Raw genomic sequence first — 24,504 nt, 5'->3', positions numbered from 1 at the left:
GACCATTCCAAAGTATGTAACAAAACTTTTTCTGACTCATCTTATACCTACTGCCGGTACTGGTTCGCACGCGCGCACACACAAAGAACGTTGTAATCTTCGCATACAGTCGTACGCACACTACTACAAGAAGCTCTGACGGTTAGTCAGGAAAGCCCTTACGCTAGTGTACGCTTCCAGAAGGCATTATGCTCCCCGTATCGTACAGTTTGAAGCGGCATTTGGAGAATCTAGCCGGCAGCCGGCCATCGGACCAATCAGCGAGCCGCTTTCGTTTTATGCCCATATATGGCAAGAGCTGTGAATCCAAATGGTGGGGGGAGCCGGCTGGGCGAATCCATTCTGAAACAGGGGTGTCCTATAAAACGCTATTGTGAAATATGACATTAAAATAAACAAATGATCGTGAAATCTTCAATGTCTCGAATTTTCATCGTTCGATCACTTATGTTTTATGCGTAAGTTTGAGAAACATAATGAAAAAACAGGAGATATGCAAGATCGTTTGGAACAGTAACAGCGTGTATGCCGACCACACCTTCGGGCGAGTCCATATGACACGGTACCGGCCACGATCTCGCTCACAGTGCTTGCAACTCGCGGCTCTCGAGTCTCGCTTCGTCGTGCCGATAGTATCCTTGCAGTGTCCCTTTGCCGATTAACGATCGACTACTTCTTCGGTTGCTTTCCGTTTCAAAGGGTGAGTACTTGTACATCCTAACGTATTTCATTTAAGTTTAATATTAATTGAATGCGTTTCGCGGTGATCTGTCATAATTTTAACGCCGAAAAGATCGAGGACAAATGCCGGTTAACAAGCAGCCATGATGGCAGGGCGTTGCTCTCTATACTCTCGAATCTTGACGACGTAGCATCCATTTGTTGAAAAAATTCACGTTTGTTAAGATTACTTCAAAAGGGAAGAATGTACCGGAACGATCCGACAGGTTGTCGTTGTCAAGTGGTTCCTGACGTATACGCTCTACGAGGCAGGTGGTCGCGACGCGGTCGTTTATTAATAGCAGTACACGGTAGAGCGTTACAGCACTAACCTACGATTATACTTACACGTACTACAAAATACCAGTGTAAATCTGTCACCGGTTGAGAAATTAGAATATTAAAAGATGTAGAAATTTCTACAATGTATTTATTTCTTATATAACGTTTCCACATCTAAATACATTCAGCACGATTTTGCTATTACTGCTTCTAATTTTTGTTTTGAAATGATGCGCGCACCAAAAGTATTCGTAGAAATGAACATTTAAATTTTACAGTTAATATGTTAAAGTGTCGAAATATAAGAATGATTTAAAATACATTGTTCAAAATATAATTGATTTGGAGCATTTTATTACGTTAAATATTAGTATTTACAATTAATTTTTTTTATGACGTATCTTTACAGTCGTTAATAGAATTTGCAAAGTTTTCTATACGTAATATTTAAGTAAATTTTCGTAAATACTTTGTATGAAAATTCAATATGTAACGATACAAATTCTGTCGAACGGACATTTTGAAGTATGACCATTGGACAGAATGAGATGATTTTGGTGTAGGTAGCAGAAAATGATCGCGTATTTAAAAATTACTTTATTCAATATATAAATTTTATTTTAATTTAATAAATGGTTACATATTAATTAAATCAATGTTTATTAATTTATGGCAACGAATTTATCGAGAATTTTTTGATGTGCATACAAAACGATACGAATATCTTGCCCGGTGTATCCTACCTAGTACTCGTCCAAAAAGAGTTAAATAAAAGCGTTGGAATCGTGTAAAATGATTCATGCAGATTTAGTTTGCAAGGAATGCATGCTTGTATGCCGGAAACGATTATTTATTATTCGAGTAAAAAATATCGCTTGACATTGAATGTGATCGGAACAGAACTTTCGTAGCGGGGGAAAGAGAACATTGGCAAGATCGAAGATGTGCGGTTCGGTCAATTTGGTGGATGCATTCACGAAGGGTGGTGAGACACACTTCGAATGGTTGGTGAAGGGCGTGGGGGAAGAGCGGGAGGGGGGCAAACCCCTCCGTGGCAGAGCACTTCCATATATGGTAAAGAAAGCCAGGATTGGCTGAGGGTGTCCTGCCCTTATTGGCCGATCGCTAGGTAGTGGGGGTCTCGAACAACGACTCTGTTCATATAATACACTGCAAGCCGGCTGTCAGCTACACTCTGTGTTTGGTGCTAGATCGGTCGGTTGTGCAGCAGTGTCACATCCAAAGACCTGAGCTCCCTAACTTGTACATAACTTTTTTTTATACGAAACGAAAAACGTAAGTTACCATCCTAAGTTCAGTGATATTTAACTCGTAATTCGGTAGGTCGATTCGAGCAAAATTAAATCGACAGTGCATCGAATTAGACAGTGTGTGGGCGATAGCTAAATCAGCAATCGCTTGTACATTTGAACGTGGATTTACAAATCGGGAAGTGGGTGGTGTTAGGTTTAATATACGATTGTGCCATATTTAGTGTGTTTTGTGTCGAATATTCTAAATTGCAATACAATAGTGTATATTGCTGTAAAATTTGATAGGAAATTTGCGACAGTGACGTTTTGCTTGTAAGCAAAAACGAATTCTTCTAACAGAAAAATACCGATTTTTGTTGTAGAGAATCCTAGACTAAATGATTGCAATAATATATTTTACTGAAGTTAAAATTCGCAATTTCCATCGAGTTACATTTATTGATTTAAATAGATACTAAATCTTAAATTCGTAATATTTCATAGAAATTCGTTCTTTGAGAGTATATGCAGGATATTGACCGTTTAACGCCGGGGAAGGGCGGGGCAGAGTGCGATTTCAGTAACGGCGATTTATGGAACACCTAGAAACTTCCTAAATCTTTTCCTTTTTTAAGATATTTTTTTTTTCATGTTTGTAATACATTAAGCTAAGCATATTTATTTAATTAATTATTAAACGCATTAATTTCATGTACTTACTTCTTACTATCTGAATAGCACAATAGGTGCTACGTGTCTTACGACGCCATCTTGAAAATATTTGAAATATTGCTTCACAGCACATGGCATTCGTCAAGCTTGCCACTTAGTTGTATAGAGATATATCACAAATAAATTTTATTACGTTCAAAATCTTATTTTAATTTATTTTTATTCTAATATTAACAATGTAGTAATTAACTGTAATATAAATTATAAAGCACAATTCTCAACGAGAGATTGTATTAGCAATTTATATGGAAAGTATAAGTTACTAGTCGTTTAATTGGTTTTCCGCAATAAGTCATATTTTTATCTAATATCTAAACATAATATATTCTTGAAAGAAATTTCATTTGTTGCTATAAATATTAAAACGAGAAAAAAAATTAAGTTACATTTAAAAATGTGATTGTAATTGCAATCAGTAAAATTAAATCTTATCTCAAATATGTAGAATGAAAGTTTAGAAATACAAAAAATATATGCATTTTAGTAAAATAAGTTCTTGCATTCTATAATTTAATTTAAGAAGCTATAATTAAATGTTACACAACATCAAGAAAAGTATAACCAAGTACTTTTGTTGTTTTTACAGATAAACCAACAAACCAAACATGTGTGACGAAGAAGTTGCTGCACTCGTAGTTGACAATGGATCCGGTATGTGCAAAGCCGGTTTCGCCGGAGACGATGCGCCTCGCGCCGTTTTCCCGTCTATCGTCGGGAGACCGCGTCATCAGGGCGTAATGGTTGGAATGGGGCAGAAAGACTCGTATGTTGGTGATGAGGCCCAGTCAAAGAGAGGTATCCTTACTCTGAAATACCCAATTGAGCATGGTATTGTCACCAACTGGGATGATATGGAAAAGATCTGGCATCACACATTCTACAATGAGCTCCGAGTGGCCCCTGAGGAACATCCAGTTCTTCTTACTGAGGCTCCCCTCAATCCTAAGGCTAATCGTGAGAAGATGACACAGATCATGTTTGAAACATTCAACACACCCGCCATGTACGTTGCTATTCAGGCTGTACTTTCGTTGTACGCTTCCGGTCGTACTACCGGTATTGTATTGGATTCGGGTGATGGTGTTTCGCACACTGTACCAATCTATGAAGGGTACGCTTTGCCTCATGCCATCCTCCGTTTGGACTTGGCTGGCCGTGATTTGACTGACTACCTCATGAAGATCCTCACAGAAAGAGGATACTCTTTCACCACTACAGCTGAACGTGAAATTGTTCGTGACATCAAGGAGAAGCTCTGCTACGTCGCTCTCGACTTCGAGCAGGAGATGGCAACTGCTGCATCTTCTTCAAGCTTGGAAAAGAGCTATGAGCTTCCAGACGGTCAAGTCATCACCATTGGTAATGAGAGATTCCGTTGTCCTGAGGCTCTTTTCCAACCATCCTTCTTGGGTATGGAAGCCTGTGGTATTCATGAGACTACGTACAACTCCATCATGAAGTGCGACGTCGATATTCGTAAAGACCTCTATGCCAACACTGTCCTTTCTGGAGGTACTACTATGTATCCTGGAATTGCAGATAGAATGCAAAAGGAAATCACTGCCCTAGCTCCATCTACTATGAAGATTAAGATCATTGCACCGCCTGAGAGGAAATATTCCGTATGGATTGGTGGATCAATTTTAGCATCTCTGTCTACCTTCCAACAGATGTGGATCTCTAAACAGGAATACGACGAATCAGGACCATCCATCGTCCACAGGAAGTGCTTCTAAGCGCATCTTTGATATTCCTCTTGCATACTATCATTCCCCGAACCCCGAGAGCGGCCTCTGTCTTGTTTCACAGGCGGACGTAACATCAACTTCCGCAATAATTGTCCTTTGGTTCCTCCGGGGCGAAGGTAGCTTCTTTCGATTCGGATGTACGTGGGACATAATAAGCGCAGAGGCAATCCTAAACATCTTTGCTCCATTCATTTTTCATCATTTAATTAGACACTATTATATCTTAAACGTACCCCCTTCCCCGAATCCCTAAACACCCTCCTATCCTATTGAATCCTTTGTATTATATATTCAAATAAAATGCCTAGGGTAGCTTCTAGCTAACCACCCTCACGAAAAACATCTTTTTTATGTCATCGCGATGTTTCCACTCTACAATCGAAAATAATTTTTTCTTTTTCTCGCGTATGCTATATTTGCCAATTTAATATTCGCGAATTTGAGCTGAAAAACATTGCGTAAATTATTTCGGAGTATCGTTCGATACAGGATGAGTCTGTTTCTTAGGATTCTGACTGTTCGAAAGGTTCCTTAATTTTACATCCTGCGATTAAATGCATTCCGCTACTCTGCTCTGTGGTATTTAAGACATTCGTGTCAGTCTTTCCACAATTCATCATTCCCGGCGGAGATAGGCCTTCGACTTATTAGTCATTTCTTCTTTTTTTTTTTTTTACCGTTACCAATCGTTGAGGGAAAAGATGGCTCTTTCCTTTCTTTTTTTGTAATAATGGGGGAGACCGCTGACCCAGAAAAGTATCCCACAGACGCTCGCTCAAATGAAAGAAAAAGACACGGTTTCGACCCCGCAAGCGTAGCCAAAGTATTATAATTTATTCCCATTGTATTGTGCAAGACCATTCACGTACACATCTTAAAGAGTATTTAGACTTATGGGATTATAAAATAAAACTCTTAAAAACATTATTGCTTTGACTTGTGTTTTTTAAGATTGCAGATTTCCAATACCCTTTACTGAATATCGTGTCCTTTATTTTCAATCCTATATATATCGTAGTTAAATGCGCTAAAAGAATGATCATCACTTCTCGTTTCATTTAGCATGAATTCACGTAGTAATTATACACAACGTAGCTTTTGTACTGTTTGTTATTCATTACTGTAACGTAAGATTTGTGGTAAAAATTTATATTACTCTAAGAATTAGGTTTATATTTTCAGTCGAATAAAAATTATTTTCAACGAAGTGGTATCTGTTACTCCTTTTGCGAAAATGCCATTTAATTATTTTCGAATTCTATAATAAATTTAACGATTGAAGACATTCAATTAGCGTAATTCATTTTCATATCTCAATACTTGTTTATTAACTTTGATTACTTCAGACTAATATAAAACAAATGATTTTATTTATAGTAAATTGCCAAATGCGTTTCCTTGATAATTCTTTGACCTGTACTTTACATATTTTAAGAAGACAGATTTTGAAACGATATATTTAATGCTCTATATACTTATGAATTCATTTTAATAAAGATTGTTTAATCATTAACTGAAGACGAAATACTACATTTTTTATTTGAATTGAAACTTTAAAAACATCAAATTATAATACATTTATATAATTACATATATACTCATATCTAAAGTATGATACGTTGAAACAGTATTTAAATTGCCATCTTTGTTAGTCAGCGACCAGCACCTAGTTGGCAGCACAATGCGTTTTGGTTATCAAATCGATCACAGCGCATCATGTACGAATTGAAGAAAACATTTGATACAAATTTAAATTTAAATTTCGGTCAATACATTTTTTACATAATATACATGTAATTCTAAAACTTTATTTAACTAATAAAAAAAGTAAAATCTATGATAAAATTATATTTTAATAAGTGAATGATAGAACAATTTCCAAATCAAAGGATAAAAAAGGAATATGGGCTTTGTGCAAAGGTTTTGTGTGACTTCATCGTAGTTGCTCTCCACTCACCACTGGAAAAATACAAAACGATAGTTAGGTCAATGACATATACGACAACAATACAGAACATCACGAACAGACTGATTCATTTTAGTTTGTAACTTGAATCGAGATGCCTGAACAAAACTTAAACGACCAATATTCGACGTGGGTAAGTCAATAATCTCGTCTCGAGTTACTGTGATTTTGACATATGGTATCACATAACCTGCGACCGTAAACAAAGTTTTTCTTAACGTCGATTAAATAATTTATGGACATTTTATAATTGTTTCTTTTTCATGCATGAAATTTCATATACCAATACATCATTTCAGGTTGGTCTGATATATATTTTCAACTTAATTGTTGGCACAGGAGCTTTAACATTACCTGCTGTTTTTAGTCAAGCAGGATGGGCTCTTGGATTAAGTATTATTCTAATACTAGCATTTATAAGGTACATCATTAAATTCTGTTATCTTTAATATATCAATTATAAATTGTAATTAATTGTTATTTTGTTTTTGTAGCTTTATGACAGTTACATTTGTTATCGAGGTAATGGCATCTGCCAATGCTATAGTAACTTTGCGTCATATTCAACATCGAAAACGAGTATGTTTTTCTCAAGATATGTCCTTCAACAAATCAGAATCTGAGGTATTTAGATCTTTTTCTTCTTACTCCATATACCTACCTGTTTTTTGTAAAGTATATTTGTTTTTTGAAATAGTTATTTAAAATAATTCTTTAATTAATATACAATGTGTTCTTTACTACTTTTCAATTATAGGTATACCAATGCCACTTAGGTGAATCTAGTCCTTCAAATTCAGATTCTGAAGATACTCCACTTGTTACACCATTCTCAACTAGTTCTGACCATACAGACATGACATATCGATATTATGTAATTCATGATAAAATAGAAATAGGACAGATAGCAGCAATTTTTTTTAATAAGTTTGGCACAACTTTATTTTATCTATGTTTTGCTATATATCTTTACGGAGATTTGAGTATTTATGGAGCAGTTGTTGCAAAGACTCTAACTGGTGTTGTTTGTACTTATCAGCCACTGAATTTTACATGTAATGATACAATAGCAGATACTGAAATTTGTTGGGAACAATTTGCTCTGAATCGGCAAGATGCATATAGGATGTTCCTTGTATGTTTAAGTATGAAAATATTTATAGACATAATAATTACTATATTTTTATCTAGTAATTTGAATATTATTTTCAGAGTATATTTGCTTTGTTATTGGGCCCTTTTGTATTCTTTAATGTTCAAAAAACTAAATATCTCCAACTATTAACATCAGCAATGCGATGGCTTGCATTTACTATCATGATTGTGTATGCTTTAAAAAATCTATTCATTTACGGTGCACAAGGAAATCCTCCAGCAGCAAATATTGTTGGTAAGTTTGTTATTTAATTAAATTCCCATATTTTAATAAATAAAGTAATTATACATACATATTTTAGGTATTCCTAGTTTATTTGGCGCCTGTATTTATTCTTTTATGTGTCACCATTCTTTACCTGCATTGGTTGCTCCAATTGCAGATAAGTCTACTCTAACTCGATTTTTGGCACTGGATTACTTCTTAATAGCATTTTTTTATCTTCTACTGGCATTAACTGGAGCATTTGCTTTTGAACATTTAGATGATCTTTATACGTTAGACTTCAGTCCCCGCGGATCTGGAGATTGTTTCAAAAATAATAATATTTTTATTATTCTCATTGAATACTTTTTAGCACTTTTTCCAGTATTTACTTTGAGTACCAGTTTTCCTATTATAGCTATTACTCTCAGAAATAATCTACAATCACTGTTCCACAGTGAGAATGCACTTTATTCGTGTCTTTACAAACTTGTTCTCCCAATTTTGGCAATACTGCCACCATATTTAATTGCTATGAGCACCAAAGATTTATCTATATTAGTTGGAATCACAGGATCATATGCAGGAGCAGCAATTCAATATTTAATTCCAACATTTTTGGTGTATTATGCTAGACAAAAAACAAATAAAGTTATAGGTCTCGGTGTTATTAATAAATTTGCAAGTCCGTTTTCTAGTAATTATTGGCTCATTTTTGTCATAGTTTGGGCTATTGCTTGCATGATTTTAGTGACTATCAATTTTATGCAATTACATTTAAGATCTGTAGAAAAAAGTTTAGAATAAAAAACTGTAGACCATAAAATCAAAAACATTAGAAGAAAAAAAGGATTACATAATGGTGCAAAATTAATTATTATATTCTTAGAATTTTGAAAATCTAGTGCATATCTAAAATAACATCATTGAGTCTAAAATTTGATTATTTGCAATGACACATATAATTGCGAATATGGTATTAATGATTTTAACATTTAAATTACTTCACTTGAACATTACAATCATGATTAAAATATGTGAAATTTTCAACAATAATTGCAGTATTAAGTTTCTAATATACAGAAGCTATTTTTTTTAAATTATCTTGTACTTATCATTTAAAGTATAAGATAATTTAGCTGCAGCAGATATTGGTGCAGATTAGATCTTAGGATACATTAATTTTATTTATATTACTCTTTTCTATTAGCACCATTATCAGAACTCATCCTTTTTTTCACATAAGAAAAAACAATAACAATAATACTGGCGACACAATGTGTCGCAGCAAACTGACAATACACTGGCATAAGTCAGGATTAATCGTGTACAAGCCAAATGGATAAGCTTAATTTAAGTTAACTTTTGTATATGTCCTTTATCTTTAGTATATTTTTATTCAGGATATATTATTGTTAATACAGTTTTTACTGTACATACAACGTCTTTCAAGCAAGTGATATTTGGTGGCCAACTATTAATATTCTCTCAACTGTTAAACGGTATGAAGGTTCACCTAAAACTATAGATTTGTAATTAATGAATGTATTTAATGTTAAAATATAGCGATGGCCTATTCAGTGTTTCTCATTTGAAAAGTAACTGAGTTCTGCGATTTTCTAGCACATATTTTGTTTTATTTTATAAGTGTATAGAAAAAGCAAAGAAGATTTAATAAACATTATTAGTTAAATAAATTTCGATTGAATATCGCAGAACATATTTTTATACATGGTATGTATAAAACTGCCAACAAAGTATTCACAATATGCCTCTCATACCGTGTACCTGTATAAGTGTAGTATACAATAAATAAAACATGTATACATATATTTTCTAAATATAAATGAATAAAAATAAATAAATAATTATATAAGCTTATTTCAATTTATTTTTGTATGTATATACATATTTCTATTTATTTATATTTGTATGTAATACTTAGTTAGACTTAGCAGAACAAATTTTAACACGTATAGATTTCTCTGTAATAGTCTAACAACACAAGGTGGCACAGTAAAAGCACTAAATTATTTGTATAAAGTTTTACAACTTTACTGAAGATTATTAAATACATAGAGTTCATTCTTTTCAGTTGTAAGATACCACATCAGTTCATATATTCATTATAACAGAACATCTATTTAAACAAAAAGATAAAATAATTTGAAATACCAGAAGTATTTCTCTTTTATTTTATATTCTTGATTTGTTCTGAGCAAATAGACTAGTATGAATACACTTTGGGTTACAAGAATAAGAAAAAAAATTGTGAGCAAGATATTTATATAGTATGTGCAAATTTATGTTGCAGTTTTACTGTAAACTTCTATTCATAAGAAATTAGAGTTATATATAATATTGAAAATTATACTTTATGTGTAACAAATATGTACAACTAACAATAAATTCAAAATTGTTTTGTAAAAAAAAGTATTGAATATACCACACAGGTAAATATCCCAAAGTGAATACGTATATCATTAATTGACCAAGAATTTTGAACAGACTTGTAGTAAATATTTATGCGATACTTATATCAAGTTATGTTTGATTTATTTTGCTGATATCAGACTAGATTTTATGTTCAGATCAAGACTCATAAAATTTGTACCAAGCTATAAAATGGCACATTTTCAATTATATTAAATAAATAACATGAGAAAGCTTCCTTCCTTCCTTCCTTTTCTGTTTGGAGCTTCTAAAGCTAGGATGCTTGTACTACTCCATTCTCCTTTGGTCATCAGTCTTTAATTGTACTACAGGTTTTTGGTCAGAATTCATAATCATACGAGTTCTGCCTAATTATTTAGTACATAATACTTTTGTTTCACAGGAGTTGTAGATGTATTAGTATTAAAACTTTTAAAATTACTTTAAATGATAATAAATTTGATAAAAAATTGAATTTTAGGATATGTTTTTTTATTCCTTATTTATTATTAAGTTTAATTTGCCAGATATCCTCAAATCAGCATTTATATATTAAGAAATTATGCAAATAAGATTCATTATGATATAAATGTATAATCTTTTGTCTGTCATATTAAATTGAAACGATATTTCTTCATATAAACAGTATATGAGTCAAATATTACTTTCATCAACTTCTGTTATTACTTACAACATTTAGTCAATTGTGACTTACATAACTTATTTAGTTTACGTAAAAGTAGCATTTAATTTGATTATTTAACATAAGAATAATTTAAGAGGGTTCAAATAGGGACATGGTGTATCATCATGACCTACACATTCTATAACAGGATCGTGAGTGCTATCCCACATTCCTGGACCACATTGACGACAAAGTCCTGCTAATGTACATGGTAAACGAACAAGCTGACGAAAATGATGAAGTAAACCCCTTGCCTTTCTCAATATAACATTTCCATCCATATACATAGCTAATGAACTGAAATGCAATAACATTTCATCTGTTCTAAGATCTTGTGCAATTACATCATCTGCATAAACACACATTATAGCAAGGCAGAGAAATAGGTGAAAATGATCTGTTAAATAATTAACCCAACAAGCTTCCCACATTACTAATGCTACTTCAGTGGGAAACTCTCGTTTTAAGCACCTGTAGAATGTACCGTGGTTAGTAAGAACAAATTTGTATACAATCAAACTGTTAAAATAATTATAAAATTTTATGCTTACAGAAGTATCCATCTGTGGCAAAACAGAAGTTCTAAAGCATCTGTATGTTTTTGAAGATGTGCATAAAAGTCTGGTACCATTATTCTAACTAATTCCCTTAAATAACGGAGATTTCTATCCATGTCTACATCAGTAGGTGTGCATACAGCTACAGATCTTTGCATTAAACCAGCAAAACACCAAAAGGCTTCGATTTCAGAATTAAGTTCGGCCAACAAGGGAGCCAACAAATCAGACATACCTTGTGTGTACCCCAACTGGGAATTATAAACTGCATAATTTAATAGAATATTTCTATAAAAAAGAATATATTAATATTACTAATAAGAAACAGAATTTTAAATTATTATTAGTATTACTACACGAACATACTTCATTACTTCAATATTTGGATTATCTTCTCCTGCATAATAAGGATTTCCTCTGTCAGTCCGGACAACATCTTTTTCTACAATACACACCACATTTCGCCAAAAATGTTCTGCCTGTTCAGGATTCATGCTGGTTCTACGTTTTCTTATTTCTTCATATTGTTGTCTACGAATAGCATCGATTTCTTCTCTCTCTGTATAAGTACTTTGATATAAATAACAATGAAGAAGAAAGGGCCACACAAGTTTCCTTAATGCAGGTTCTAATCCACCAAAGAATATTCCTTTACGAAGGACAAGATCATCTTCTACCTGACCTCTTTCATTCAATAAATCCTTCCAAGCCAATGAAGTGATCATTGGTACTTGTCCTTCTTCAGGGTGCAACTCATCACGACTTACCTCTGGTCGACATACCATGAAATGCCTAAATTATAGTAAATATTATAAATATCTCATAGAATATTAATTTTTATGATATCAGTCAAATGTTACCTATATGGGAGGGTTTCTTCAGTGTCTGTATCTAATCGTGGATAAAGCAGTTGATGCCATTGGTGTAAAGTTGCTGCCAATCGGTCTAAACCACCATGGTGAAAATGCAAAATTTTATACTGACTCTCTCTACTTGCGACTACTAATTGACCAGAGGTACAAGCTAAGTCGGCAAAGAATAACCTTAAAGATCTCATTTCACTAAGATCAACAGAAAACCTTCTACATCTGTGTGCTCTACGTAATGTCACTGGAGAAGCTGTTGCACTTTCAGGAAATGTAAGGTTATGTTGTAAAGCCAGAAGTTCAGGCGATCTCATCCAGGATGGAATCTCTTCGGCTAAAAACCAAATTTTGCACATTAAAAACAACTGCATCTTAAAATAAAATCATTATTATAATTATTTACATACTGTCTGAAACTATACCAACAGACAAACTGCATGTAGAAGTTAACGACATACTACGACTCTTAAGACTGATATCATCGCAATACGGATATCTAAGTTCCTCATCAATGCTTTTTCCATCGTTTTCATGTGTTTCGATAATTTTTTGATCTTTATGTTGATTTTCGTCATGTTTTGAGTCTAGAGATTCAGAGCACAAACGATTCAAACTAATACTATGATCGCTTTCTTCGTGTATGGTAGCGGGTGAACTGTTAGACTCATAATGGTTTGTTTGTTGAATAACATCAATGTTCGAAGTTTCTTTGGTCTCTAATGTAAACACGGTTTGATCATCACACGAATTTTCTCTGTTATCGGTCTTTGTTTCCGTGTTATCAGTTTCAAGACGCGAACTCCGTGGAAATCCACCGGAACAAACGCGCTCACAATCTCCACAATTTATAGGTTCCTTTACCTCTAAACAGACATCAACCTTATCACTGATATTTTCATATTCATACTTTAAATCACAGCTTTCTTCCGATATTTGGGAATGATGAGAACTAATATCGATGTCTCGATGAGTAGTGCAATCAAGTTTTCTCGCATTTAAATTTTCTAATGTCGTAGGATGTTTGCGAAGCGTACTGTTAGGAATCCAACTAAGATGCAGAGTTGGTATATTCGAATTTTTGTTAAACCTGCAGGTTATGGCCATGTATCCAGGATGATGCACCACATCAGAATTTTGTCTCATTAATGTTGGCGGATGAACACAGACATTATTCTTACAAAATAACGCTTCACCATCCTGATATATGGTACGACGATTGTCTTGGTTGCAGTCGCCTAAAATATAACTGCTTGCCTTTTTAAGGATATTTGGCAGAGGCATTTTCGTTTGAGACAAATTGATGCATCCAAATCATCTAGTTAATTTTGCAGAAGCATGATCCGTAATTTTCCTTATTTTCGATTAAAATTTCTTACACAATTTTCAATCATCGTAGGGTTATAAAGAGACTCGAATGACAATCGTTACAATAATTACGAGACATCATGTACAGCTAATTGTGAGTTAATAAATCTGTATGAATCTTAACAGTCTTAATCTGTAATGACAGCACAGTACACGCGCGAGAGTTGCAAGTACCAAATCCACTGTTTCCCTTCGACGATTCTTGTGAAGTACTTCAATGTTCCTGTAGGGCATGGAAACTGCAGAGGTCAAATTTCGTCGCGCAGAAGCGCGCGAATAGACCTGCATCGAAATGCTACAACGAACTGATTTCCCTTTCAACAGTAACGTTTTTCGCTATCGTTTTCCTGAAAGTTAGTTATCGCACTAATTAGGTCTTGATACATGTACAGTGCTGATAACATATGTACATATACGGAGAAGCATGCATCTCAATTGTTAATTTTGTAATCTCTACCTGCAAAGTGTTACCTTATGTTACGCATGTAACATATTGTTAAACTTTCTTCAAATTTATTTCTTTAAATTTTCATCAAGAAAATTTCTTTATGTATAAAACTCTTGAAGAAACTTTACAAACTTAACTTTCATTTAAATGGATTCATGAATTAAAAAATTATGGGTTACACGTCACTGTCCGTTGTATGCGTAATCGAGGTTTGAACAAAAAACAGTGTATGTACATAAAAAAATATAAAACGTTTATTACTATCACTCGTAATAGACCACCATTATGTGACTTTTGCAGTTGAATTTCTAACAATGAATGAATTACAGATCGAATATCACTTCAATCCACTGTTCAGTGATGATGTAGTAAAACGTATTTGCCAACAGACGGAACACAGATGCCCCTTATCCAGGATCAATATTTCCATCTGATCGTGAACCTGGTGGTTGGCTTACTATCCGAGCCACCGACATACCATTGCTCAGCGTTGTATATGCTGTTTTTATTGATTTTTTTCCTTCGTATTAAGTTTGGATTATCTTCCCGAAATTTTACGATAAAACTTGTAATATTTAGTCTTAAATATAGCTCATTTTAGGAAGCATATTTCTTATTAAGAAGAATTATTATCGTATTGACATTTATTGAAAATATTTTAAAATTAAAAGCGATTTAAAACTTGTTAGCATGCGATCATTTTGAACAATTTAAAACAATATTTAACCCTCCACAGATATACTGTAATATGGTATCTTACTTAGACACATTGAGTCTTTTAAAATTAGCTTATTTTTTAAATTGATTTAGTGTTCCAAAAAATTTATTGAATTTTTTATAAATTCTTTTACATGCTATAGACTCAATCTTATCTACATAGATTCTTCAGTTTTAAGATTTTTGAGGCCATGAATCCTTAAAATTTCCAAGAAATTGAATAATGAAAAAACTACTGTTTCTCAAAAAACCTGGTGTGTATATGTGAAGGATTAAAACTGTAAACAGTATACTTATATTAGGAAATATTTATTGACTTCTTAGGAACATTTTTTTTCCTAGAGCCCAACAAATTATTTCCATTTTTAACATGCATATTTGAAAAAATTATAAAAATTACAGTCTTTGAATATAGTAACAATTTTACAATTATTTTATACATATTATTTATAATAAATATTATTATTAAATTCATAAAATGAGGTTTCATGAACAACTCAATGAGTCGTATCATTGACAATTAGGAATATTTAAAACTTCAAAGCAATATTCTATTTGTTCTTTAATTTTATGTACTTCTTCGAAGAAATTAATTATTATTATTATATCACAGACAATCTAATGTAATTATATACATTAGTATAATTCATAATTGAAAAGTATTTCATGATTATTAGCAAGTGCTAATACTGCTTTAGGACCACGTTTCAAATATGATATTGTAGAATATGCAGAAAAATGAAAGTCTTCCTGCAAATAACCATTTACAAGTAAATGTCCTACTATAGCTTCACCTGATTCTCTTGTGAATTTTGGTACCGGCACAGAAGATACCCGTAATATTGGTGCACCTTTACCATACCAAGCATCTAAAAGTTTTAAAGCAGTCAATCGTGTTTCGCTTTGTACTGCTTTAATCATTATTTGATACAACTGTCTACAATAGATTGCTATGTTCACTTCTTTCTTCTCTTTAGACTTGCGGCAATGATCACACATTTCTACACAATCATTTTTATTCCAAGTTTCTTCGAAGTGAGTTGCTATTATACTACGTCTACATGAAGTTTGATCTAAACAGTATACTAATACCTTATATAAATTTTGCAAACCAACTTTGTCTTGAAACACCATTGTGCTTAATCTGAATACATCTGGTAGTCTATATAAAACTATACATACTGACTTTTTTCCATCTCTACCTGCACGACCACTCTCTTGATAAAAGTTTTCCATTGATTTTGAAATGCAGTGATGGATAACAAAGCGCACATCTGGTTTATCAATGCCCAATCCAAAAGCAATAGTAGCAATTACAGCCTGATATTTTCCTGATATCCACTTAGAATATACTTCTGATCTGTACTCTGCCTCTAGCATTGCATGATAACATCCAACTTTCAAACTCAATGTTCTTAAGTCAGTTGTTAATTGTTCTGCATCCTTAATAGTAGTTGTATAAATTATTCCAGATTTATCTTTAAATCTATTTTTCAATAAATTTTCGATCATAGCTAAACATGTATTTTTATCTGCTGGCTTACGACGAACCTCATAAAAAAGATTTGGCCTATTGAAAGTAGCTCTTAAAACTAAACAGCCTTGAATATCTAGCATTTTTTGAACATCTACAATGATCTTAGCGGGAGCAGTTGCAGTTAAACCAAGAATTGGTATACTTGGAAACATGGATTTTAAGATTCCTAAAAATTTATAATCTGGTCTAAAATCATGTCCCCATTGGCTACAGCAATGAACTTCATCTATTGCAAAACGTTCTAAATGTTTCATTTCAAAAGCTTTTTGTAACTTGCTCATAAAACGATTAGATTTTGCCATGTATTCTGGCGTGACATAAATTAGTTTAAGATCAGATTTCTTATCCACGAGTGCATTCATTATAATTTTTACATTCTCTTTATTACATTTTGCACTTAACATCATAGCTTTTACATTAATTTTTTGTAATCCATGTAATTGATCTTCCATTAATGAAACTAATGGTGAAACTACTATTGTAATGCCTTTGCTAATAACAGCAGGTAACTGATAGCACAAACTTTTACCGCCACCCGTAGGCATAACCAAAATAACATCTTCATTAGACATAATTGCATTCATAGTTGGCAATTGTAATTCTCTCAATTTTTCAATTTTGAAAACATTCCTTAAAGTTGCTTTAAGATCTTTAGACCATGTAAAATCTTCCTTATTCCAATCCTTGTGTGATACTGATAAACTCTTTCTTAGAAGTGCATCATCCCGTAATTTTTCTTTGCGTTGAATTAAAATCTTTTTACGATCTTCAAGTTTTTGTATTTCATTTTCAATTTGTCTTAATTCATAATCAATAGCAGCAATTTCATCTCCTTCAGTAACTGAAAAACCAATGCACTTAATGTATTTATTTAACTTTGATAATATATGTAAAATAATAATATTTTAATAATATAAACTTGAATTAGTAACATAGAGTTTAAAAATTATATTACATATATTAATTTAAAGTCTATCTACTTTGATTCAAGTTATTTAGCTGGAGAAAATACTCATACAATAATAATTAGTCAAAAATGTATTTATCTTTTTGTTTTACATGTTTATTTTGTATCATGTAAACTAAATAACAAACCTTGATATTCATCATCGTCTATTGTAATAACATTTTCTGTGCTACTTGCAGACATCGTAAATAAATTTAAAAAATGTTACGTAAACTAACAAATTAAAAAATTAATTTATATTTTATTTCTATACAAATAAAAACGTCGACTAATTAAGTAATAGCATAACATGTGTATTCATGTATCAATAGTGATTAATATAGTGCAGTAAACACTGATGAATATGTGCTACTAATTCTTGCCGTTGGAGGGGAAAATGGCACATTATACACCCCCTTCTCTTTCGTAGTAAGCATTTAATTACCGCGCGAATGAATGCTAGATGGTGTTATTTGAACTTTATAATAGGTTATCAAACCAATAAAGAGATTATTATTTATTAAAACACCATAATTTATTAAACATGTATCATTGCATTTTGGTACATCTGTGAATATGTCATTGAAATACAATGTGCAAAATGTTTACATAAATAGAATTAATTTTCAAAATGATACGATACGTATTTCATTACATTATGAAAATGAATTTTGATGTATGTAAATAATATTTTGTATATTTTATTTAAATAATATATATACAAATCATTAAAATGAAATGATGCATATTTAAAAAATAATAATTTATTTATTGGATTGATAAAGGTAACTTATGTTTAAGCTACACTGATCATATCACTGCAAAGACATATGCATTTTGTGGACGCACATTAATAAAATAAGACAACGGCATCTAAATTAATGTTACTAGTTTTTACGAGAATTTTTTTTTTCTTTTAGTTGTAAGCGCACTAACATAAATTGATAGTATTATGTTTTTATTGTACTTTATTATAAATATTGTAAAATATAGATTTGCTTAGTTACGATAAGTATAACGATAACTCTTTTGTAATTTCCAAAAGTAGAAATAACTTTAGCATATAAATCATTTGAAAATAATTCTTAAATCCGCATGTGGTTAAAAACGCCACATAGAATTTAAATAACACCATCTAGCGTTCAGCTGCTTAACAATTACAAAGTTGCCAAGAAAGAGAAAGGGCTGTATGCTGTATTCCCCTCAAACGTTAACGGATCTTTGTGTGCGTACGTAAGTAACCTAATCCTTAACCCAACCGGTATTACCCTGTATTTTGACGATCAGTGAGACCAGTTTTCTTAATAGTACACTACGTTGTTAGCAGGCAAGTAGCGATTCGCCTTGTCTTTCATACTCAATAGTGTACAAAACATATGGAATCTCATTAAGTTATTCAAAATTAAATATATCAGTGAATATGTTAAATGCAATACTTCGTACGAGTCCGTGGCTTGAAAATACGTTAACATCTCTATATTTCAAGGGTATTTCTCTTTTTACCATTTTTTTTTTTTGTTATCATGCTATCAGTATTTATATTTTGCGTTCATTACTTTCAAGTAAGTTTATGAGTTATATGTTGTGAATAATTAGATCAGGTGGAGTACTTTGTAATTTTCATGATGATTTTTAAACATAGTTTACTCATGAGTTTGCATTGTTATACACATTTAAATATGCTATCATTTTATTAAAAAGTTATTACTATCCTGTATGAAAATATTTCTTATATATAACATGAAAGTAAAAATTAGGTATAGTACTTCCTTGTATGATAAGTAATATCACAGATAGCATTCACAACAATATACGATAACAAATAATTTTTACTGTTATAACAAGATTTCATATTAGTGTCATTGAATATGCTTGAAATAAAGGCATTGCTGATATTATAAATTTTGCACAAATAATTAATAATAAAAATTTAGGTACAATGTAAATGTGTTTTATGCATATATTCTGTATAAAACTCATTTTTTAACATAAATTTACATGTGTAACATAACATGAATATTTATCATAATGTTTATATTATTCTACTTATATTAAATATAAATATAGTTTTTTTACTTTTTTAGCAAAAAGTATTTCCACAAATAATTTTGGTACACCACATAGAATTTCTGCAATAATAACACAACCAAATATGAAGGTTCAAATATTACCTGCACTTCAAGACAATTATATGTATCTTGTGCGTATTTCTTTATTTATTTTTTACTCTTTTACTTTTTGTAATATACAGTATTTTGATATCTTTATAATTTTTCACATTGTACTATAAATTAATTAGAATTAATCTTAGAGAAATTTAATACATTATTTCAAGCAAAAGTTGATATTAAATTTTACAATTTTGAAAGATCATTGACGAAGCAACACAGGAAGCTGCTATTGTTGATCCTGTTGATCCGGAGGGTGTTGTTGCTGCTGTTCAACAAAATAATGTGAATTTGACAAAGGTTTTAACTACTCATCACCATTGGGATCATGCTGGAGGGAATGCAAAATTATGTCAAAAGTTTAATAATTTGCAAGTGTACGGAGGTGACGTTAGAATAAAGGCACTTACACATACCGTAAAACATAATGATTGTTTCAATATTGGGGAATTGAAAGTCCAATGTCTTGCAACACCATGTCATACTACTGGACATATTTGTTATTACATTACAGGAGATCAAGATCCTCCAGCAGTTTTTACTGGTAAAGAGATATGTTACATATTTATTTACTTGTAAGCTTATTAAGAAGTAACTAATATAACTGAATAGGAGATACACTCTTTGCTGGTGGTTGTGGTAGATTCTTTGAAGGTACTGCAGAACAAATGTACCAAGCACTCATAAAGATTTTGGGATCATTGCCTAATGAAACTGTAAGCATACAATTATATCTATTTTTATATTTGCAATGTTGTGTATAAAAAGAGTATTTTGAATATTCTACAGAAAGTGTACTGTGGGCATGAGTATACGGAAAGTAACTTGAGATTTGGGCAATATATAGAGCCTGAGAATGAAGCTATTCGTCATAAGATAGAATCGGTTCGTATGCAACGTGAAAAATATTGCCCTACTGTACCTAGTACTATTCAAGACGAGAAATTAACAAATCCATTTATGCGAGTCCATGAACAATCTGTTATGGATCATACTAAACAAAAAGATCCAATTCAAACCATGGCATTCCTTAGACAGGAAAAGGACAATTTCAAAGCATAAATTTATTACTGTTATAAAAATGGCAACAGTAATTACACATTTAGCAACACAAAATATTCTTCCTCAACAAAATTTTACTTACTATCATGTTTCAAAGTACATAACTAATTTTGATTAATCTTATTTTATTTTGAATTTCTGTACATAAATATTGGTGTACGTGCAAAGAACCTGATTATAAATTAGATATTTACAAATAATATTTATCTTAAGTACAAATGCTATGTTATATTTAAAGTCATTTGATTTGGCATGTCTTCCAGGTTTTTATTATTTTTGCACGTGAATAATTTTTATTAATCTTATTTTATTTTGAATTGCTATACATAAATATTGGTGTATGTGCAAATATCTGATTATAAATTACGTATTTACAAATGATATTTATCTTAAATACAAATACTATGCTACATTTAAAGACATTTGATTTGGCGCATCTTCTGACTTTTTATTATAAATTTGCATTTCAGCAACATATTTCTCTTTGGATCGTTCATACATGTCATAATATACCTGAAAAAGAAATATGAACGATATATATTCAGAGTCCAAATACACAACTGTAAATAGCTTTCTCTTTATCACGTACTTTTTTATCTTCAGAACTAAGAGATTTCCAAGTAGTTGCAAGTTGTCTAGTGAGTTCTTGTTTACTCGGTTCTGGTTCTCCGGCTAAACGTTCCATAACACGAGGTCTCTGTTCTTGGCAGAATTGAAAAAATGGATTTGCTGGTCTTTTTGGTGCATTAGGATCTGTTTTTGCACCTTTCCTTTTTGTTCCCTTTTTAGTTCTTTCATCTTTAGAATTATGAGCAGTGACTTTTGCACCTTTCTCTTGTTTAGACGTTGTTTGAAATACATTATTTTCTTCAAAGACACCCATAGGTGCTTCTCGCCAGCGATCACCATGTTGATCCAAACGATCAATCAAAAATCTATATTTAAAAATTTTATCAGAGCATGTTATATAAAAGAAATATATGATGAAGGACTAAAGAAACACATTCTCTTAACTTAAAAATATCAGAAAATATAGTACGGTTTAATACATAACCTAGAAATTGAACTAACTTTTTTTCCTTCCTCGTGCGCTTGAGAAGTTTTCTCACTCTTTGAATTCGGTAAACTAATCTTTCATTTTCCTGTAATTAAACATAATTCAATACGATCTATGAACAAAGAAACGAATAATGTAATGTATTAGAACTAAATATAAACCTGCTGCAGAACTTCACATCTATCTAGTAGCAATTGGTACTTTTGTTTATAAATATCAAATTCTTCTGGTTCTACATCGTATTCTGACTCGTCTGACATTTTAATTGCACGTTTTAGTTAAATCAAATTAATATTTTTTTACATTGTTTTCATACGATGTCGATAACCGTGCACATTTATTTACCATAATAGAATATAGTATGACAGATGCCGCTAATATAGATATAAATACACCTAGCCACACGAATTCGTGCCATTTGAGAAAAGACTGCAGTGCGACGCGCCGTTTTAGTCAGGGGTGTACTGTATTTGTAGTAGACCTAACCTAATCCGTCATATTTCGTTGATTTTTTCAAATATATTTTTATTCTTATTATACTATTCGGTACCTTTATATATTTTTTGTTGTTAATAAAGTGTATATAGAACTGTAAAATGATACATTACTAGTAATTTGAATATATATTCATATCATGAGTATCCATCCATCAATACGCCCCTGTCGCAAACGTGATTTTGTTTATCTGCACTCTATCTTTATTAGACTATGATAGATTAGATATTTCTGTCGTTACGCTATCGCGTAAATCTTGTTTTAGGACCATGTGATAACGTTGTCTAGGTTAAATAAAAATTCGAAAGATAGGCAAGATTTGAAATTAATTGAGAAGGATAAATTTTCGTTGACAATAGAATCAATTAAATTTAAAAGAGACTCTATCTTTAAATTTAAACATGCAATGATGAAGTTGATCAAAATTTTATTGGTTCGCTATGACGACATGACGCTCTAGCTTACTCTAACCAGGGATGTATTGTAGATATAACATATGATGGATTTTATAACATATTCAGAAATGTAAAATGGTTCGTTGCTATTTATATAAATAAATAATCAGTATAAATTGTACTATATTTATATGTATTCGGGGAATACATATAACTAATACTGTTCTGCCGCATTCCCGTGATTTTGTTTGAATTCACTTCTCGACTCAGGGAACGTATTATGTCATGTGATTTGTGCACTAATTGCGCTGTTGCAGTGTCACCATCTAGCGTTTCAGCGGGCCATACTGGAAGCGTACCCTAAAGGGAAGCTACGTTTAATGTGCCATTTCTCTTCAAAAAACATAAATCCGTGGCGCTGTTATAAATACAAACAATATATGCCACATATGTATAAAGTAATAGAGAAATATAATATTTGAACAATTAATGATATATTATCTGAACCTTGAAGAAAATTTTTATTAATACATCATGAGCAGTTTTTTGGTCGTTAATAGTTACTTTTGTAATAAATATTATTCTATTTTCTAATATTTGTATAAGCTAACAGGTTTCCAATTCATTGCATGTATCCGTAAACGGTACATGGACGTAATTTAAATACATCAAACCATTCAGTTTATAAAATATACTTAGGTTTATTTTTAATAATTTTATTATTAACTATATACTTAATTGTATGATTCATATACTATACATAATTGCCAATTAAATTTTCAACATAACAAAGGGACATATATTTGGATAAAATATTTCATATGATTTATAATAAATAAAACAATAAGTAGAATTTAAAAAAATAATATTTTTCTTTGAATCTTGTGTTCCTTATTTCACCCCACTTTGCACCCTAAATCTTGACGTCCCTGTTTCTCAAAGCGACCAATGAAAGTTACGAAAGAAGGGTTGCGTCGATACACATGCGCAACTAATCACGATTCACCCTGGACTTGGACACGGTCAAAACACGTATTGGTCTCCTCGTTGCGTTATTACTTTCTTTCACCGCTTCTCGAAATCTTACAGTTTACGTGAAAGTGTCGATGAACGTTTTTCCTTGTGCCAATAATTCTGTCACTTATCCTATCGTTTCGCACCAATAGTTTTTCAGCCGTGATTTAACTTTTTGTGTCATTACATATTTTTTACCAATTAGTTTTTAGTTATTGTTTCCCGCGCGTACCATGCAGTGCGTCGCAGTTTTTTAGCATTCGCTCCAGACTGGCAGGTCGACTTTTGGTGAGTAACTACACCAAATATTTGATTCATGATTTTTTGGTGACCAGAAAATATTAGACGAGATTTAATCGCGTGCGTAGGAATGTGTAGGAAGGGATTTTAACGCAGCACGCGCGTGCGAAAGAGGCTTGTTCGCGAGATCAATAGCAGCCATTGCGGTTATGGTAACACGATCAGCTGATCGGCCGATGCTTATTTTGTTTACAGTAGCATACTATGATTATGTACCGCGAAACTTATCGTGTCTTTCAAATGTGACGAGTATAACTTTGTTTTGTTTTTAAGACTATTGTATGCTGATAAACGTGTAACGTCAGCTTACGTTGTAAGTAGAGAAAGTCACGTTATTTATATGAGATTTTCTGATTCTTGTACATTTTGTTAGAATTCGTAATATTGGAAATATAAGT

General features: G+C 31.9%; 7 protein-coding genes across 17 annotated transcripts in view; 4 read left to right on the top strand and 3 right to left on the bottom strand.

Annotated features, from left to right (window-relative positions):
* The first annotated feature begins 556 nt into the window (after positions 1-556).
* Positions 557-5,662, top strand: LOC143148650 (actin-5C). Of its 2 annotated transcripts, none has more exons than XM_076315195.1 (2): positions 557-700; positions 3,574-5,662. In XM_076315195.1, the coding sequence occupies exon 2, from the start codon at positions 3,593-3,595 to the stop codon at positions 4,721-4,723; it is 1,131 nt and encodes a 376-aa protein (XP_076171310.1). In that variant the 5' UTR covers positions 557-700; positions 3,574-3,592; the 3' UTR covers positions 4,724-5,662. The 2 variants fall into 2 exon arrangements, with proteins under 2 accessions (XP_076171310.1, XP_076171309.1); XM_076315194.1 differs by lacking the exon at positions 557-700 and adding an exon at positions 2,150-2,298.
* Positions 5,663-6,432: 770 nt separating this feature from the next.
* On the top strand, positions 6,433-10,354 carry LOC143147824 (transmembrane protein 104 homolog). Its single transcript, XM_076313450.1, has 6 exons — positions 6,433-6,834; positions 7,001-7,122; positions 7,196-7,325; positions 7,459-7,836; positions 7,914-8,091; positions 8,159-10,354. The coding sequence occupies exons 1-6, from the start codon at positions 6,796-6,798 to the stop codon at positions 8,866-8,868; spliced, it is 1,557 nt and encodes a 518-aa protein (XP_076169565.1). The 5' UTR covers positions 6,433-6,795; the 3' UTR covers positions 8,869-10,354.
* Tbc1d16 (TBC1 domain family member 16) lies at positions 10,341-15,033 on the bottom strand. 3 transcript variants are annotated; one of them, XM_076313448.1, is made up of 6 exons: positions 14,425-15,033; positions 13,025-14,314; positions 12,597-12,936; positions 12,103-12,528; positions 11,731-12,024; positions 10,341-11,650 (listed from the first exon to the last, which is right to left on the bottom strand). In XM_076313448.1, the coding sequence occupies exons 2-6, from the start codon at positions 13,881-13,883 to the stop codon at positions 11,254-11,256; spliced, it is 2,316 nt and encodes a 771-aa protein (XP_076169563.1). In that variant the 5' UTR covers positions 13,884-14,314; positions 14,425-15,033; the 3' UTR covers positions 10,341-11,253. The 3 variants fall into 3 exon arrangements, with proteins under 3 accessions (XP_076169563.1, XP_076169561.1, XP_076169562.1); XM_076313446.1 differs by having other exon boundaries at positions 13,010-14,314; positions 14,425-15,030; XM_076313447.1 differs by lacking the exon at positions 14,425-15,033 and having other exon boundaries at positions 13,010-14,343.
* On the top strand, positions 12,729-23,453 carry LOC143147825 (hydroxyacylglutathione hydrolase, mitochondrial-like). Of its 8 annotated transcripts, XM_076313454.1 has the most exons (6): positions 18,949-19,102; positions 19,700-19,815; positions 19,985-20,327; positions 20,396-20,499; positions 20,573-20,668; positions 23,110-23,453. In XM_076313454.1, the coding sequence occupies exons 1-6, from the start codon at positions 19,036-19,038 to the stop codon at positions 23,272-23,274; spliced, it is 891 nt and encodes a 296-aa protein (XP_076169569.1). In that variant the 5' UTR covers positions 18,949-19,035; the 3' UTR covers positions 23,275-23,453. The 8 variants fall into 8 exon arrangements, with proteins under 8 accessions (XP_076169574.1, XP_076169572.1, XP_076169573.1 ...); XM_076313459.1 differs by lacking the exons at positions 18,949-19,102; positions 23,110-23,453 and adding an exon at positions 12,729-12,752 and having other exon boundaries at positions 20,573-21,086; XM_076313457.1 differs by lacking the exons at positions 18,949-19,102; positions 23,110-23,453 and adding an exon at positions 18,691-18,848 and having other exon boundaries at positions 20,573-21,086.
* On the bottom strand, positions 15,656-18,017 carry LOC143147823 (ATP-dependent DNA helicase Q1). Its single transcript, XM_076313449.1, has 2 exons — positions 17,765-18,017; positions 15,656-17,510 (listed from the first exon to the last, which is right to left on the bottom strand). The coding sequence occupies exons 1-2, from the start codon at positions 17,817-17,819 to the stop codon at positions 15,769-15,771; spliced, it is 1,797 nt and encodes a 598-aa protein (XP_076169564.1). The 5' UTR covers positions 17,820-18,017; the 3' UTR covers positions 15,656-15,768.
* On the bottom strand, positions 21,086-22,311 carry LOC143147826 (uncharacterized). Its single transcript, XM_076313460.1, has 4 exons — positions 22,064-22,311; positions 21,917-21,987; positions 21,435-21,780; positions 21,086-21,358 (listed from the first exon to the last, which is right to left on the bottom strand). Exons 1-4 carry the CDS (start codon positions 22,160-22,162, stop codon positions 21,248-21,250), a joined length of 627 nt encoding a protein of 208 aa, XP_076169575.1. The 5' UTR covers positions 22,163-22,311; the 3' UTR covers positions 21,086-21,247.
* A 372-nt stretch (positions 23,454-23,825) lies between the features above and the next one.
* LOC143148031 (monocarboxylate transporter 9) overlaps positions 23,826-24,504 on the top strand; it is a 33,311-nt gene continuing 32,632 nt past the window's right edge. Inside the window, exon 1 of the mRNA XM_076313875.1 lies at positions 23,826-24,094. The gene's annotated coding sequence lies outside the window, so the exon portion shown is untranslated. The remainder of the gene's footprint in view (positions 24,095-24,504) is intronic.

Source organism: Ptiloglossa arizonensis, chromosome 6 (assembly GCF_051014685.1).
Source record: "Ptiloglossa arizonensis isolate GNS036 chromosome 6, iyPtiAriz1_principal, whole genome shotgun sequence".
NCBI lineage: Eukaryota > Metazoa > Arthropoda > Insecta > Hymenoptera > Colletidae > Ptiloglossa > Ptiloglossa arizonensis.
This window is presented reverse-complemented; position numbering and strand designations above follow the sequence as displayed.

Bases quoted from the DNA above. Each gene is read 5' to 3' on its own strand.
- LOC143147826 (XM_076313460.1), bottom strand. From the start codon at position 22,162: ATGTCAGACGAGTCAGAATACGATGTAGAACCAGAAGAATTTGATATT. The intron at 21,781-21,916 runs GTTAGTTCAATT...TTTTAAATATAG, and splicing joins CGCACGAGGAAGGAAAAAAA to ATTTTTGATTGATCGTTTGG. The intron at 21,359-21,434 runs GTACGTGATAAA...TTTCTTTTTCAG, and splicing joins TTAGTTCTGAAGATAAAAAA to GTATATTATGACATGTATGA.
- LOC143148650 (XM_076315195.1), top strand. From the start codon at position 3,593: ATGTGTGACGAAGAAGTTGCTGCACTCGTAGTTGACAATGGATCCGGT.
- LOC143147824 (XM_076313450.1), top strand. From the start codon at position 6,796: ATGCCTGAACAAAACTTAAACGACCAATATTCGACGTGG. The intron at 6,835-7,000 runs GTAAGTCAATAA...ACATCATTTCAG, and splicing joins ACGACCAATATTCGACGTGG to GTTGGTCTGATATATATTTT. The intron at 7,326-7,458 runs GTATTTAGATCT...TTTCAATTATAG, and splicing joins TCAACAAATCAGAATCTGAG to GTATACCAATGCCACTTAGG.
- LOC143147823 (XM_076313449.1), bottom strand. From the start codon at position 17,819: ATGTCTGCAAGTAGCACAGAAAATGTTATTACAATAGACGATGATGAA. The intron at 17,511-17,764 runs GTTTGTTATTTA...TTGGTTTTTCAG, and splicing joins AGACGATGATGAATATCAAG to TTACTGAAGGAGATGAAATT.
- Tbc1d16 (XM_076313446.1), bottom strand. From the start codon at position 13,883: ATGCCTCTGCCAAATATCCTTAAAAAGGCAAGCAGTTATATTTTAGGC. The intron at 12,529-12,596 runs GTAACATTTGAC...ACTATAATTTAG, and splicing joins GAAGAAACCCTCCCATATAG to GCATTTCATGGTATGTCGAC. The intron at 11,651-11,730 runs GTAAGCATAAAA...TACATTCTACAG, and splicing joins TGCCACAGATGGATACTTCT to GTGCTTAAAACGAGAGTTTC.
- LOC143147825 (XM_076313452.1), top strand. From the start codon at position 19,036: ATGTTAAATGCAATACTTCGTACGAGTCCGTGGCTTGAAAATACGTTA. The intron at 19,816-19,984 runs GTGCGTATTTCT...CAATTTTGAAAG, and splicing joins AAGACAATTATATGTATCTT to ATCATTGACGAAGCAACACA. The intron at 20,328-20,395 runs GTAAAGAGATAT...ATAACTGAATAG, and splicing joins TCCTCCAGCAGTTTTTACTG to GAGATACACTCTTTGCTGGT.